This window comes from Eublepharis macularius, chromosome 3 (assembly GCF_028583425.1).
Source record: "Eublepharis macularius isolate TG4126 chromosome 3, MPM_Emac_v1.0, whole genome shotgun sequence".
In the NCBI taxonomy this organism is placed as follows: Eukaryota; Metazoa; Chordata; class Lepidosauria; order Squamata; family Eublepharidae; genus Eublepharis; species Eublepharis macularius.
The window spans coordinates 46837866-46853154 of record NC_072792.1 but is presented as its reverse complement, the minus strand read 5'-3'; the positions used below and the strand labels follow the sequence as shown (position 1 = coordinate 46853154).

At 42.2% G+C, this 15289-nt stretch overlaps 2 protein-coding genes across 3 annotated transcripts in view; one reads left to right on the top strand and one right to left on the bottom strand.

Annotated features, from left to right (window-relative positions):
* The window catches only part of CUL4A (cullin 4A), a 49238-nt gene extending 36813 nt beyond the window's left edge, over positions 1-12425 (bottom strand). The window contains exons 1-4 of the mRNA XM_054973625.1: positions 11778-12425; positions 8818-8933; positions 7239-7342; positions 5219-5288 (exon numbers count right to left, since the gene is read on the bottom strand). Of these exons, the coding sequence (XP_054829600.1) occupies positions 5219-5288; positions 7239-7342; positions 8818-8933; positions 11778-11949 (462 nt within the window). The 5' untranslated portion in view covers positions 11950-12425. The remainder of the gene's footprint in view (positions 1-5218; positions 5289-7238; positions 7343-8817; positions 8934-11777) is intronic.
* A 152-nt stretch (positions 12426-12577) lies between these two features.
* Positions 12578-15289, top strand: part of PCID2 (PCI domain containing 2) — a 17938-nt gene continuing 15226 nt past the window's right edge. Inside the window, exons 1-2 of one of the 2 annotated variants that reach the window (XM_054973829.1) lie at positions 12578-12722; positions 15028-15086. In XM_054973829.1, the coding sequence (XP_054829804.1) occupies positions 15051-15086 (36 nt within the window). In that variant the 5' untranslated portion in view covers positions 12578-12722; positions 15028-15050. Of the gene's footprint in view, positions 12723-13746; positions 13963-15027; positions 15087-15289 lie in introns of those variants that run through there. The other variant, XM_054973828.1, reaches the window with a different exon arrangement.

The window sequence follows — 15289 nt, the reverse complement described above, 5'->3', positions numbered from 1 at the left end:
AACAACATGAAACCCACGCAAATGTAACACCTACCAGATCTCACTATGATTATGATAGCATTAGCCTTCCATGACATTTCATGGTTCTCTCTTCTCTCACAAATTCCCCCACTAAATTTGATCGTAGCTTTAGCTTAGCATCGTATCAATACCAACATCATTTAACATAAACCAAGAAGTTTGTGTTAAAGTTTGCCCTGGTACATTCCTGTGCTATTCCTTGCATGTGTGTAGTCCATACACTCCAGAAACAATTCAGGCATTACTCAGAAGCCTTCTCACAAGTAACGCTGCTGCCAAAAAATATTCTAGCTTGTTACTTTTCTCAATAGGAGGAACGCCCTCCTCACAAACTGACGCACTGGGGATGGGCAGGTGGGTTGCAGACCTTCTTCCAAGCACATACATTTGCAAGGAAGGGATACACCTTTCCACAAGAAGTAGAAGACCGGAGCACTTCCCTGCCAAAAGATCTCAATGAAGACATTTACTTCATCCTGGCATTTCACAGAGCAGGCTAACTTGTAATAGGATATGATGGAAGTTAGTATTCCTTGAGATGTCCGCCCAATTAAAGAGATTCTTTTCCAAGGGATAATGCCAGATTGGTGTCTGCACTGCATCAGTTGCTGGTGCAAGCATCTCCTTCCACACTTGTTAACACTAACTCCAATTCATTACGCCAAATTAATCAATATTATCTACAGCAAGAAACGTATGAGTTCCCTTATTTTTAGCTGCCTGTTTGATACTGCAAAAACTGGAGTGAAAGTATGTGGCAAGCCACAGTAAATGTCTGATGGGCTGTGTTTGGTTTGTACTTCAAGCCATCCTTCAATAAAAGATGTATTGTACATACTAACACAATTATCAAAAGCCCTTGAAAAAAAGTCTGCATCATTTTTGAAATATTGTTTTAACTACTCCTTGCCTCTCCAAAGCCTGTCCACCATGAAAGTTAAGGCTATCGATCTTATTTTTTGATCCAAGATATAACAAATAAGGAAAAGAACACAACTTGTGTTTCTAGAGATGCCATTACAAATCCAGAAAATGAAAAGCATTTGAATGAGTTACTAGAGCTCTTTTAAAACTTAGTTACTAATTTTAAAATCCAGATACAAGGCAATGGTGCTGTCAGCAAACAATAAGTACTATTTTATTGCTTAAGGAAATCAGTTTTGAGGATTCACTTCATATGTACTATAAAGAATGACTGAATGGAATCAGAAATACCGTTAGAGCAGTATTCTTGATTTTTCAAAGATAAGAGCATTACCAAAAATTCACAGAAAGGAACCTTGGAGATCTGGAAGTGTAGATACTAGCAAGATTTAGCTCTTGCAAACTTAATCCTTGCCTCTTGTTTTCTTCAAGAACAAATTAGGCGCAATAAGAGTTTCTCATAGTTCTACACACAATGTTTTCTGTATTCAGTAGCAGTGCACTGAGATTGGTTTCCAAATTCTTACATAAATAGTAAAACATGAAGGTAAGAGCCACAATTTTTGCTAAAAGCTGCACAACCACTTGCTCATATGACTCCATGACCTATCCTACTATGACAGCAACAGAAAGCATTTTCTTGTACAGCCTAAATGTCCTATTTTTTTGATTCCATAATTGCATAAAGTACAATAAACTAGTATGCATCACAGAAATCACTAAGCTTGCTATTACATCGGAGCATTTTTTTCTGAAGGTAAAGTCTTGCTTGTACAGCATACAATCATAATGCACACATCTTTTAAGACTAGGTAGTTGAAATAGCATGTCAGTGGTTAGCCTTCCCATAGTCTTCCAAAAAAATCCCTATACTGTTCTTTGATCCTTTCAGATAGCACTGAACAGACAGTCTGACGGCCCAAACTGATGTGTACTGGAAGTTTCATATTTAGAGTTCCCATCAGTTTTTTAATCTTTATTTTAGGCGTATGTGGCATACAATTTGACTTAGGACCATAGTACACAGGAAATCTTCCCTGAGACATTTTCCAGACCTGAAACAGCCCTAGAGAGCCAATCTGCCCTACTGAGCTAAATTTATGTGTACTCACTAAATTTATGTGTACTCACAAGCTTAGTGCAACAGGACAAAAAGTGGATCCTTCAGGCCATTAGAGATTGGGAAAACAGTGAGGGGAACAAGGATTAACTTGTCCTCCCACCAAGGTCCTAATCTATGTTGGGCCCTAACAACAGCTTTACAAAACCAGCGAGAGTTCCAAACATGGAACTTTGAGCAAACATCGAGTTTGGCCCTCAGGCACCATTTCTTCCTTCTAACTTGATCCTTTCCTGTAGGCTGATGTTCTTCCATCATAAACTCACGTCACAGGCATTATATATAGGGAGATTCTGCTATGGTTATTTTCCATTAGTACTCTCACTACTTCATAGACAGTTTTAGCCTGCATTATAAACTAGAGAGGCACAAACTTCAGAGAAAAAATAAATCCAAAACCATAGTACAAATATTCTCTGTGTACATATGTAACCTGGAGGTAGCCCTTGAACAGATCAGTCATAACAGGTTCCAAGCATTCACACACTTAACTTAATCAAAATTCCACAAAGAATGAATTGGTCCTCACTGATCATCATTAAGTGAATACAGTCTTTACTTTCCTACTTCCACTAGTATCTTGTTTGAAGCAAAAGAGGATTATTCACTACAGAAATGCCAGAAATCCTGTTAGACTGAAGCTTCTTTTATTGTTGCGAAATACTTCTGATCAGACAACTGAGATCCTATTTAACCATATCCAGAATGCTCGGCTCATAAGCATCCTCAGTCTCTTTGTACCAAAATACTAGGTCTTTGTCAGGAATAAATTTACAGACCCTGATAACATAGGCATGAATTTCTTCCACTACATTACCCTTTAACACATTTCTAGACACTGTTGCAACAATGGATTTTTTCAAGGCTGGCCATTCCAGTCCTCAATATTTATTTAAGTGTGTCGCAACATGATGTAGTTAGCAAATATTACCATATCTCACAACCTTTTGTTGAATCCTTCTACCATCAGATGAGGTTTTCAAAAGCATCTTCAGTTATTTGGTGCAATGAAGAAGCCTGCTAAGCATATTGTTCTTGCAACCTGGTGGCAAGACCTTTGTACAACAGCATGCACTTCCTGTTGTTTTTTGCCTGCTTCCTGTTCTTCCATTTTCAACATCAGCAAGTAAAGGAGAAAGAAATGGAACCACTGTATTACATTTCTTCTCTCTAAGGCTTTGCTGTTTGCAATACCTAGAAAATGACCTCTCCATTACTATAAACATCTCAAGATGGGTAGCCATTTTAGTCTGTATGTAGCAGTAGAAAAGAGCAAGAGTCCAGTAGCACTTATAAGATTAATAAAATTTGTGGCAGGGTAGGAGCTTTGGTGAGCCACAGCTCACTTCTTCAGATACTGGTGCTACTGGACTTTTGCTCTTTTTTACTGCTACAAACATCTCAATTACTGCAGCTAAGGATCAGTGTTGCTCAGGGACGGTGCCAGGGTTTCTGGCGCCCATGGCTGCTCCTCTGCATGCGCACATAGAGTGCATGCGTACGCGCCCTGGACTGCGTGATGACGTCACTGTGTGACATCACCACACAGCAAAACCGGCCCCATTGGCTGGCGGCCAGCTGTGACAGCATGCAGAGGCTGCCCACGCTCCCAGTCGGGCGCGGCAGGTGGCTGGGGAGATTCCGCACGCTGCCCCGGACACCTGCTGTGCCTGGCCCGCGGCTGCTGTGCCCAGCCGGGGGCATGTTGGCGGCAGCAGCACGGGGCAGGAGGGCTGGCAGGCTGCAGCAACTGTGACATGCTGCAGCAGCCCCCGCCCCCGGCCCCCTCTGGCCCCCCAGCACTCAAGGCAGGGGCCAGACCTGCCTCAATGGGCGCGCCGGCCCTGGTGTTGCCTAACAAATACACACTATACTTCATCCACGTTAAACTGAGATTAAGGATGTACCGTTTCCTTATATGTGGGAAAATAAGCAAGATCAAAACCTTCACACTATGGTCAGTCTTCTCTTCCTCTCAATTAGAACTAGGAATATCTTTTTACTGCTGGTTAGGAGAGAAAATTTCTACAATTTTTGCTCAAGATTTCCTTCTTTTCTGATGGATTCAGCATAAAGACTCACTGTATCCTTCCTCTGCAAAGAAAGAGGCCCTGTTTTGAGAACATCAATACTACTTAAATCAGTAGCTTTTAAAAGGTAATGAATGAATCCCACATACAGAAAATCCAATCAAATAAGAGCTTTCATACAGTCTTTTCAAAGTACTGCTGCCTGAGTATTAATTGCAATTTTATGTAATTCAATGACTTAAGGAAACTTCATCCGTTTTTTCACAGTCAAATAACTGGTTCCTAATGAGCTACAGCAATCCGCTGTTCAGCTTTGAAGCACCCTGCTACAATCCTCACCATGGTATTATGTAACCTCTTATTTGTGAAATGCACAAACAGCTCAAGCATTTAATTTTGGTCTCGAAGAGCTTTGTTTCTTAAAAAGAAAAAGATGACCTAGAAAAGTGAGTAAACAAAGTTTTAAAATCTTCTAATTTACTGGATAACAGTAACATTCTGACTGAAATGAAGGAATTAAACTACAAGTATCACTTGCACATAACCACCAAAACTATCCATTCAGTTACACCACATGTAACTGTTTAGTTTCTTAAAGACCATCTGATGTCACAATATTTGTAGTAACTGAATTAGGAGATAGCCAGTAGGTGGCCTTGTAACTAAAGCTACAGCATAGGATTACCAGGTCCCAGTAGGGGAAATTACTGGAGATTTGGGGGGGGGTTAGCCTGGGGAGGTCAGGCATTGGGGAGGGGAGAGATTTCAGCGTGGTATAGTGCCATAGAGTTCACCCTCCAAAGCAGTCATTTTCTCCAGGGGAACTAGTCTCTTAAGCCTGGATATCAGTTTTAATTCCAAGAGATCTTCAGTCACCACTGTGAAGTTGGCAACCCTACAACAGCAAGAGCACAGGTGGCTTCAGCTTCCTAGTTTACTTTTGGTATGACTTTTCCAGATAGATTTTCTAATTGATCACTCATCAAACAAACCCACATTTTCCTTGGCTTAATTTATGCTTGCTTCTTTAGCTCTTCTCAGGGAGTGATCATGATGAACCTTTACATGCTTATTTCTTTCCAGTTCTCTCTTGAATACACATCAGGCACTACATCTGACTTACCATTTGTCTGCAGTGATCTTGCCAGCATTTGTTTATTTTCTTTAAAAATAAGAGACTGTCAAGAGAATCTGTGCAATAAAAGCTAAGGAAAACTTCTAGATAAGTGAGGCGGGGGGGGGGGGGATATCAGTTAATTTGTTCAGAAAACAAGAGGTTACAATAAAAGTTAGGTCATAGATTGAGCAATAAGTTTTCTCAATTACAAAGAGGAACAACCTGCTGTAACATTCAAATTTTTCTAAAGAAAACTTTCCTACACACATAAACAATAAATTTAGCAAAGAATCAGTGCCAGCAAAGAAGTGGCTTTCTATTATAAGCCACAGCTATTCGTCTGTCTGCAAAGATCTGATCTAAGCTTCGGCAACTGCCCTAAAATGAAATACATTTTTATTCCTCAAAGAGATAGTTGAATACTACAAAGGCTGTGGCCAGGCACCAATGAGACAGTGAACAATATAAAGCAATGATTTATGTTATATTATTATATAGAAATCAAGATTCTAAAATAAAAACAACACAGAAGCGGTACCAAAGACGTATCTTCGTAACACCTTAACCAGAACCTAATAAATTAGGACACAGATTGTGAAACATCTATTGATTTGAAATTGCTGAGGAAACCACTCCCCATGAAAAGTATTAGGTTCTAGACCTGTACAGCTTTGTGGTTTCATCACAAAGTTCAACAAGAGCAGATGCAATTAGCTAATGAGGGAGATTCATTGGGGTGGCTCCAACTATTGCCCAAGTAGCCTTCCTCTGGCCTAAGAAGCCTTTCTCCAACAAAATGGCCACTTAAGTTAGAGGAAGACTTCAAACTTGAGCCAAAGGAAAGGTGGGGGTATGAATGTTTAAACTTTGCGCAGGGGAATGGTAGGAGGGAGTGCCATCCCAGTAGCTGCACCGGCTTGAATCTTTGCAAATTATCTCAATAAATCAGCTTTATTAGTCTATAAGAACAAATCTGCTAGCAATTACATTACTTTGCTTATGTGTTAATACAACAACTTTTTCAGAATGGTTGTAGAAGAATAATGGGCATAGGGACAACTTTGGACAATACCACACATCTTCTAGAACTGACAGCAATAACTTTTCTATTCTGAAACACAACCTAATGAAAGCTAAGCTAAGCTCCACTAAACCTCTGTAGAAATCTGGTATTTTATGCAGAAGACTGCATCTTTTAACAATATATATTTATAATATTTGAAATTAATACGGTTCCACAATGATAAGATAATGATGTCCTAAAAACAAACTCTAAAAAGGAATTTTATACTTTAGAGGGCCACGACAATATTAAATTAAATAAATTGATCAGACCTTTGACATGACTGGTTCCAAGGATATACAGTTGGAAGCAGTAGGCGATATACATTCAGGGGGAACTGCAGTCAAGTGGTAAAAGCAGATGCTTTAGCATGCATTCAAAAGAACTTCTCTATCTCAGTCCTGGTAAATCATTGCCAGCAAGTGCAGACAATACCAAGTTAGATGCACCAACAGTATAAAGCTGCCTTACGGAGATTACTTGGAAGATATGCCAATGCAATCTTTATTACGTTCCCCGGAGATCGCTCCGATCAGCGAATAAATATTTACTTGTGGTCCCCGGCCCTAAGGAAGCCCGCCTCGCTTCAACCAGGGCCAGGGCCTTTTCAGTCCTGGCCCCAGCCTGGTGGAACGCTCTGTCAATGGAAACCCGGGCCCAGCGGGACATATTATCGTTCCACCGGGCCTGTAAGACAGAGCTGTTCCGCCAGGCGTTTGGTGATTGAAGGGGGCGGTGCCATGTCGGCCTCCCACCTTTGGGGTGGGGAAGGTTCTCCCCACCACTGCACCTTGTTAATTTGTTTTATTATTTGTATATTGATTTTAGTTTTTGTTTTTATCAATTTTAACTGTTCACCGCCCAGAGCCCCTGGGGATGGGCGGTATATAAATTGAATAAATAAATAAATAAATAAATTACCATTAGCACTATTGTGATTGATTTTTAACATTAAAAGGATATTGTCTAAATTGTAGTATTTGTGCTTTCACGTGATCTTCACAGACTTGTCGCAACTGTTTGTATAGCGTAGGTGATGCCTTATAAGAACAGACATTTTCTACAGCCTGTGAAATAAAAAAACAAATTAATCAAAATAAAGACAAACTGTATATATTAAAATGCTAAAAAAGTAAGGAAATTCAAGAAGGAAAAGTGGTTGTCTTTTCTTCTAGAATTTCTTTCCATATACCTTTCATTTATATTAAAATGAAATCAGTAAATGTTAATAAATACCTTGAACATTTTAAACTATCAATAGAACAAATTTACATATAGAACAGGATTTGAATCCCGTGGCACCTTAGAGAAGAACAAGATTTTCAGAGTATGAGCTTTTGAGAATCAAGGAGCTTTTAATTCTTGAAAGCTCATACCTTGAAAAATCACAGCCCTCTGAGGCTGTAACATGTTCACATTCAGAGCAACTAGCCCCCCACCAGTACTCTAAGAGCTAATGAGATGGGACGCAGGGTCCTTGAAAGTTGAATACTGTCCTTGAAGGCTGAAATCTCTTCTACACCTTGGTCCTACGAGTCCCATCTCCAACCTTATCTCTCTGGCAACAGCTATCTCAAAGTTACAGTAAGTATCCGTAGATTTCTTTCATGGCCTGACTAGGCCCAAAAGCCTGAACCAAAGTTTTGCAAGCCAAGGAATGGGCTAAGAAGGGCCAGTTTCTTGACAATACCCTCCTTGAACACCTAAAAATAAAAAATGCATGTAAACTTTCATTTTAGCAGAACAAACAAAACAAACAAAAGTGAGGTGTGAAGAAAGCAAAGAGACAAACTTTGGAACAAGCACTAAAAAGCAGTTACTGAATTTTATTTGTTGTTAAATCTTTTTACCTGCCATTCACTAAACATTGAGTTGGATTCCAGTGTAAGGCACAAACAGAAGCAGATTTTTCCCACATTTCCCTAGCAGCACTATAAGAACACAAAAGGGCAAAAAGCACGGGAGGCTACAGCAGAAGAGAATAGGGCAGAATAATTTTTCCTGCCTCTTTCACCAACAGCCCTTCTGCTACAGCAAGTCAGTCTACTGTAAGGCAGAAGGGAGCAATCTCATCTCACCCATTTCCCGCCCCCCCTCCATCTATGTCTCATAGCCTTTTTGACTACATTAATTTCCCCAGCCTTCAATATTACCTTTTCAGGGCTCAAAGATGGCTGCTGGGAGAAAGGCAGGGCAGAAAAGATCCACCTCCACTATTACACTGGCAGTTCACAGACTGTACATAACACTGCAGATGGAATAAAGCATCACTGAAAGCTCCCCTACTGAAAACCATCCTGCACAAAGAGAACTAGAGGTCAGGGGAAAGGATTAGCTAGACCTCACCACACCATACTAATTTTTTATCTGTAAACATATAAATCCCTCCCTGCTTTCCTATGCTCCTTTTTCATTGCTATCAGAAATTGTACAATTGTACCATGTTTGTGTAAACTACCGCCCCAAACCTCTTTAAACTGATACTTAAGATATCCATCCTACTCACATAATTACAATTTTTTTAAAGGTTTGCAACCCTTACTTGATAGAGCTCTTCAAGATTGTATTTAATGGATGTGCTACTCTGAATCGCTACGACTGCTTCATGAAGCTTCTTCCAAGTGTCTTGAGTGTAGTTATCAGGCAAAAGTGGTCTCTCTGCATTAAACAGACACAAACAGAATGGAACACACAAACATTATGTTGTTGCATTTCAAAATAATTGTTACTATTAAGTCTAAGGGAAATATAGGCCTACAATTTCAAGATGACAAAATATTATTTAAAAGTAAAGTTTAGCTATTCACTCATCTCTTTTCCTTGCAATAAACGCTTCATGAGATCCAGAGGGAATGACAGAATGGTAGCTAACTACTCCTTGTCAATGGAGGCCCAGGTCACGGCAGCTGCCACATTTGCGTTCTTCCATCTTCATCAGATTAGGCAACTTGCTCCTTACCTCTCAGCCCATGACCTAGCTATGGTGATCCATGCAATGGTCACCTCCAGGTTACTGCAACTCGCTCTATGCTGGGCTGCTCTTGGGTCTGCTCTGGAAGTTACAACTGGTCCAGAATGCAGCAGCACATATTCTGACCGGGACTCCATTCCGGTCACAAATAACACCAGTTTTGCACCAGGGGAATTCTGGATCAGGTTAAAGGTCTTGGTTTTAACCTTTAAAGCCCTTAGCGCACTGGGACCAGCAGCATACCTGTGGGACTGCCTATCACCACATGTTCCCCGGAGGCTACTCTGTTTGGCAGCAAAACATGGTGGTTCCTGGCCCTAGGGAGGTTTGCCTTGCCTCAACCAGGGCTAGGGCTTTTTCGGTCCTGGCCCCAACCTGGTAGAATTCTCTGCCAATGGAAACCTGGGCCCAGCTGGATTTATTATCTTTCCATCGGGCCTGCAAGACAGAGATGTTCTGGCAGGCATATAGGGGTTGAGGCAGGCGGACTGAAAAACTGGCCTCCTACCACTTTGATTATGCAGAGCAAGTAGTATTTAATCCCTATATCTAATAGTGAAAGGTTGGATCATGCAAACATGCAACAGGGCCAGCAATAGTTACCATTCATGTATGGGAAAAAACATACAAAACTGCAATCTATGGATGTAACAGGCCTTTAAAAAGCCAGTAATACCAGTACAGAAAAGCCAGTATAGAAAAAGAAAGCTTGCATGAACCAGAAACACAAAGAAGTTACTACCTGAAAAAGGTGTAAATAAAATGTTAACAATAATTGTTGCTTCAGACATATATTTTAAGCAAACATGAATTACTCTCTAAATTTGATATCTATATCTGTAAAATAAGCAGCCAAAGAAGGATTAAGATGGAAACTTCTAAACAATGAACAATTTCCCATTAAAGGTATGCAAAGCCCAAGTTCAGAGGAGCGTAATCTTTCACTTTGCAACTGAACTGGTAGAAAGAGGAAAGAGGAACAGACGTTTTTGAAGGTTCATACTTTCCATTGAAATGGATTTGTTCCTTTTTAGCACCTTTTACCTACTTTGCACTTTCAGTTGGTGCCTGGGGATTTCAACCTGTTAATGGTTAAGAGTGCAGAAAGTAGTAGAGTAGTAGTTGAGACTGAACAACAGGGAGCTTAGCAGGACACCAAGTAACAGATGAGCTAGGGATAAGGTCCACTGTGGTTCTATAACAGCAGCACTGTAATCTCTCCAAGACAGCTGTAGCAGGGCCCTGCGGACACTAAGGTGAGGAAAGGGCAGCGAGTGTCACATGTCAACACAGGCAGAAAATCGTGTGTCTCTATTGGCTATCAGCTGCTGATCTGACCTAGGCTAACTGCCAAGACTCTTCTTTCTCTTCCATTTCTGTATGTCAGATGAGAAGTTTCTAAAAGTCCTTCATCTGCATGCAACAAAGCCACAAACACACATCCAGACCCCAATGACAGCATCTGTGTCAGACAAGCTTGTAAGCAACAATGAATACATTTAGGTGCCAGAGGAATATTAAAAAATAAATTAACAAACAAATGCTTCTGGAGTCAGGCTTCACAATTCACAATTCACAATTAAATGTCAGACTATAAACATGAACTAGCAAAGCTGTTTTCACAAATCATTATTTTTTGCATTTCCTGAATCTGTAACTGAAATGTACATTCTAACCACATTCTAAAAGATAACGTGCATTTAGCTTGAAAGTAGCCCAGTTCCTTTTTTTGTGTCTCACCACTGACCACTTTCACACCAGAATAAATAACTCAAAGGCACTTCCGGTGCCATATGCAAAGATACTCAACTTTTTCCTAAAAGAGATTCAGAAGATCACATGTTTTTGCTTCATATTAATCAATCCACACAGAATATTGTCCCATGGAAGCCTACTTATCAGAACCGGTTATAAATCTTTACAAATTTGCATTATATGATCTATTACATTGTTTATTGAAATGTCCTTGAAACTGACTGCACTAATTCACACAATGTAATCCACCATGAGTCTCTGCTAGAAAGGTGGATTATATGTAACATTGGTGGAAGGATATGTTACTGTGAACAGCCAAAAGGTGTTCAAGGAGGTGAAGGAGAAACTGAGCGACACTGTTATCTAGATTACCAAAAATATCCAGGCGTAAAGGATGTTAGTATATCTATCCATTTAAAAAGTAAAACAGACCAGAGAATTTGACAGGTATCTATGGCTTGTCACAAAGTGGTGGGAAAAGATGCCTCTGTTGGGAAAAAAACCTCTCTTGCCACACTACTTTTAAAAAGGCAAGAGCACAACCTTGCTACGCATTTGGACACAGCGACGTGCCCCTGTAAGTAAAAGAATACATTTCAAATAGATCCCAAAAGGGGCAAGCAAAAGGATCTTACTGGAGCTAAAAACAAGCACCTCTGAAGCGCAACACGCTCGCTTATAAAACCAAAGGGGTCAGAAAGTTGGCTTTCAACGGGCTTTCCTGGAACATCACCCCGCTACTCGAGCCTCGTCCTCCGGCTCTCCTCCACACCCACCTCGGAAATTCTTGATCACTAGTTTCTTGGAAGCGGCCCCTCCGCCAGCCACGCCGCCGGCTGCCCTGCTTCGCACTCCGGCGGCCGCTGCCAAGGAGGCGGGCTTGGTGAGCCCGTTGGTGTGCCCCACCAGGGCCGACAAGGGCTGCTTCCTCTGGGGCTCGCCGTCCATGTTCGACCAACCAACGGGGCAGCGGGCCGCAGTTGCCCCCTCACGCCCTCAACGCGTTCGCCTGGGGCTGGAAGGAAGGAGGCGCCCTCAGAAAGCGGGGCTGCGGGCCGTGATGGGAGAGCGCGGCCGCCTCTCCTCGTCCCCGCGACCGCCCGGCGGCGGCGGGAGCTCCATAGAGCCCGTCCGGCTGGGAAGAGAAGCGGCGCCCCCTTTTGCGGCGTGAGGGAAGGGAGAGCCGCCGCCGCTAAGGCGCCTCACAAAATGGCTCCTTCGCGGCCCGTCCGGCTCTTTCAAGGCCGGAGCAACTCCGGCGCGGGACGGCCTGCAGAGCGCAAGCGACGGCTGCGCCTGGCGGGGCCGCCGCCTCCCTCCCCGGCCCAGGGAGGGCCCTGCCTCCTGTCACGGGGCAGCAGTAGGTGCGAGAGCGGCGTGGAAACAGGTTGCTTAGCGGGCACAAGCCCTCTGCGCTCGGAGGAACGCCGGAACTCTTGGGAGTGGAACGGAATGGGTGGGCTTGGCTTGGCACATAGGAGCGGAGGAAGCTCCTCGGACCCATGTGGCGACCCCATAATCGACTCCCATATGCAACCTCTAACCCACTTTGTGTGTTTACAGGGAAGCAAGTCTTGTTTGTATTCAACGGGGCTTACGCCGAAAGGAATGTACGTCCAGCAAACGTCCACACAAGGGTCGTGCCGTACTCCAAACTCATTGATGACTTTCCGTGGTAATGATTCGAGGTACAGGTTGCAGCAGGAACAATCAGGAATCTTGTACGTTAGGGCATCTTCAAAACTTTTTAAAAATTTAATTTAAATAAGTTTTCGCAGCCCCTATCCACGGAAGTTTCTGCTCAATAATAAAAACACATTAATCTTTGAGGGCCATTTTTTATTTTCGTTGTCTACTGGAGTATCTGTGCAAGATTCCAATCCAGTAGCACGTTAAAGACCAACTAGATTTCCAGGGTACCAGCTTTCCAGAGTCAAAGCTCCTTTCATCAGATGCTTGGCATTTGACCCCAATCTTTCTCTTCTACCGCTATCCTTTTGAAACTACCAGAGTATCTGAATAGCAACAAGAATTTTTCTTACAAACAAAAGTCCAGTAGCACCTATAAGACTAATAAAATTTGTGGTAGGGTATGAGCTTTCGTGAGCTGTGACTCACGAAAGCTCATACCCTACCACAAATTGTGTTAGTTTTAAAGGTGCTACTGGACTCTTGCACTTTTCTATTGCTACAAACACGGCTACCCATGATTTATCTTGCAAACATGTTCGTTCACTCTGGCGTGCTTTCACTTAGCCAGAACTTTAGCATGTACGAAACATTAAAAAATACGCGAGCAGTGCCATTCCTATGCAGTGGAATAACTGCATAAGGACTCCAATGCGAGCGCTTTACTTAGGAATGTGGCTTACTACTCGTGAGTAAGTCCAGCCGAGTTCAGCATTAGAGCCTTTGGTGGTACATCTGAAATGTCAACACTATTTTTTTAAACTTTCTGTTACATTTCATGAAAGCCCGCACAGAAAGCGTGACAGGTAAGCTGCTTAGAGCGGAAGCTCACGCGCGAACTCTTTTCCCAGAAGAGCTCGATGCGACACGTGCGCTCGGAAAAGGCTTCTAGGCAGCAGCCCCGCCCCTGCTAAACACCAACCCCTTTCAGTCTCGCGCGGATAGGGCAAAGAGGCCGGCAAGAGACCTCGCGTGCTGATTGGAAAAGTCGGAGCTATAACGGACCAATCCGCACAGGACTTTCGGCCAACAGACAGGAAGTTCCTCCCCCTTTTCGAAATGGTTCCGTCTCCCTGTTCCTGGGCTTTCCTGAGCCCTGAGCAGCCCTGCGAGAAAGTGGCGGGTTCGAGGTTAGTAGTGAGGAGACCCAAGGGAGGAAATCGGTGGAAGATCCGACGGAGTATTGTGAGCGCGGCCAGTGTTCCATGCGCTTTAGGTACAGCCTAAGGCGACCCAGAAGCACGGATAGTCCAAACTTTACTCCCCGACAAGGTTTGTTAAGTGCCACAAGACTGTAAAAATGTTCCTGAGCATGTGCAGAGTGTTATTCTCACGTCACAGAGTATCTGTTTCCCCATTATACACCTGGGATTTTGACTAGAGTTAGCAGGGGAGAATTTGCTGACATTCTGGGAGATCTTGTTCTTGGCACTTGCGTTTTTGTTTTTGAAGGAACTGGTGCTGAATTGACGGGCAGTTGATTGTCTGTGTCTGGTATTTCACTAATTTTCCATAAGAAAAATGCAGACGCAGCCTTCTATCCATACATTTCTAGAATTCTCTGGTTCATAACCTTCTGTAGCCAAATAACATAGGACTTGTTTACATGAAACATTGCCTTTTGTCACAAAGATGTACAGAGGCAAAAGTAGTCTGTGTTATGACATTTAAGATGTCCCTAGTCCAGCATATGAAGTTTTGTCTCTTATACCACCCATGTGCAGAATATTCCCTATACAAGCATTCATGGTATGTTGACACTAGTATGGTGTGTACTCCAGTGTAAGAGTAGGATTTTTTTCTGGATATGCCGTCAAAGAAAAGAGCTGCTAATCTTACATTCAAATACAAGTTACAGTTACATCCATTAAAAAAAGTGTTTAACTTTGGGGTGGGGGTCATCTTTCATTTGGGGTCTTCCTTTCAAGTAAATATGTTTTCTGGCAAGACTAGAGCAATATTGGACCGAACCTTCATATTGCTTTTATTAGTTCTTGATAGTTTTTAAGGCTGCCTTGAAATTATGTGTATTTGATTTGCTGGATGTATTTCTAGTATGGCTTTTTACCCCGTTTGGGCAAAACCTGAAACAGATACTCACAACTGCCGTGCTAAAGCAGATGACAGTGACTTCTCTCTGCAGTGCAGGATAAGTGACCAAGACATTTAATACACATGTGCCTAACCATGCATGTTGTCCCAGTGACAAGAATCATGTTGTGCCAGAGACATGTATGAATAACTGCCCTTGACACATCCATTCATGTTGAAGGTGATAGAAAAACAAATTAATTTTACTATGATTAATTGAATGTGTTGTGTATGTTGTCTTTTCAGAATAAAATGTTCACTTGCTTTCAATGGCACACATCACTATAAACCAATATTTGCAGCAGGTAAGTGATAGCTGCATTTCTTTAACCATTTGTTGACTGTTATTGTTCATTCATTTGAATTTTTTCTTTTTTTAACTGGTATGTTAGTTGGTGAGGGAAAGAAGGAAGGAGAAAGAAGGAGCCGCATCTTCTCCCAGGCACTGCTGTTTCTCCATTTTTTCTCCCTGGTAGGGGTAGAGATAACTGTGAAAAGAAGGAGAAAG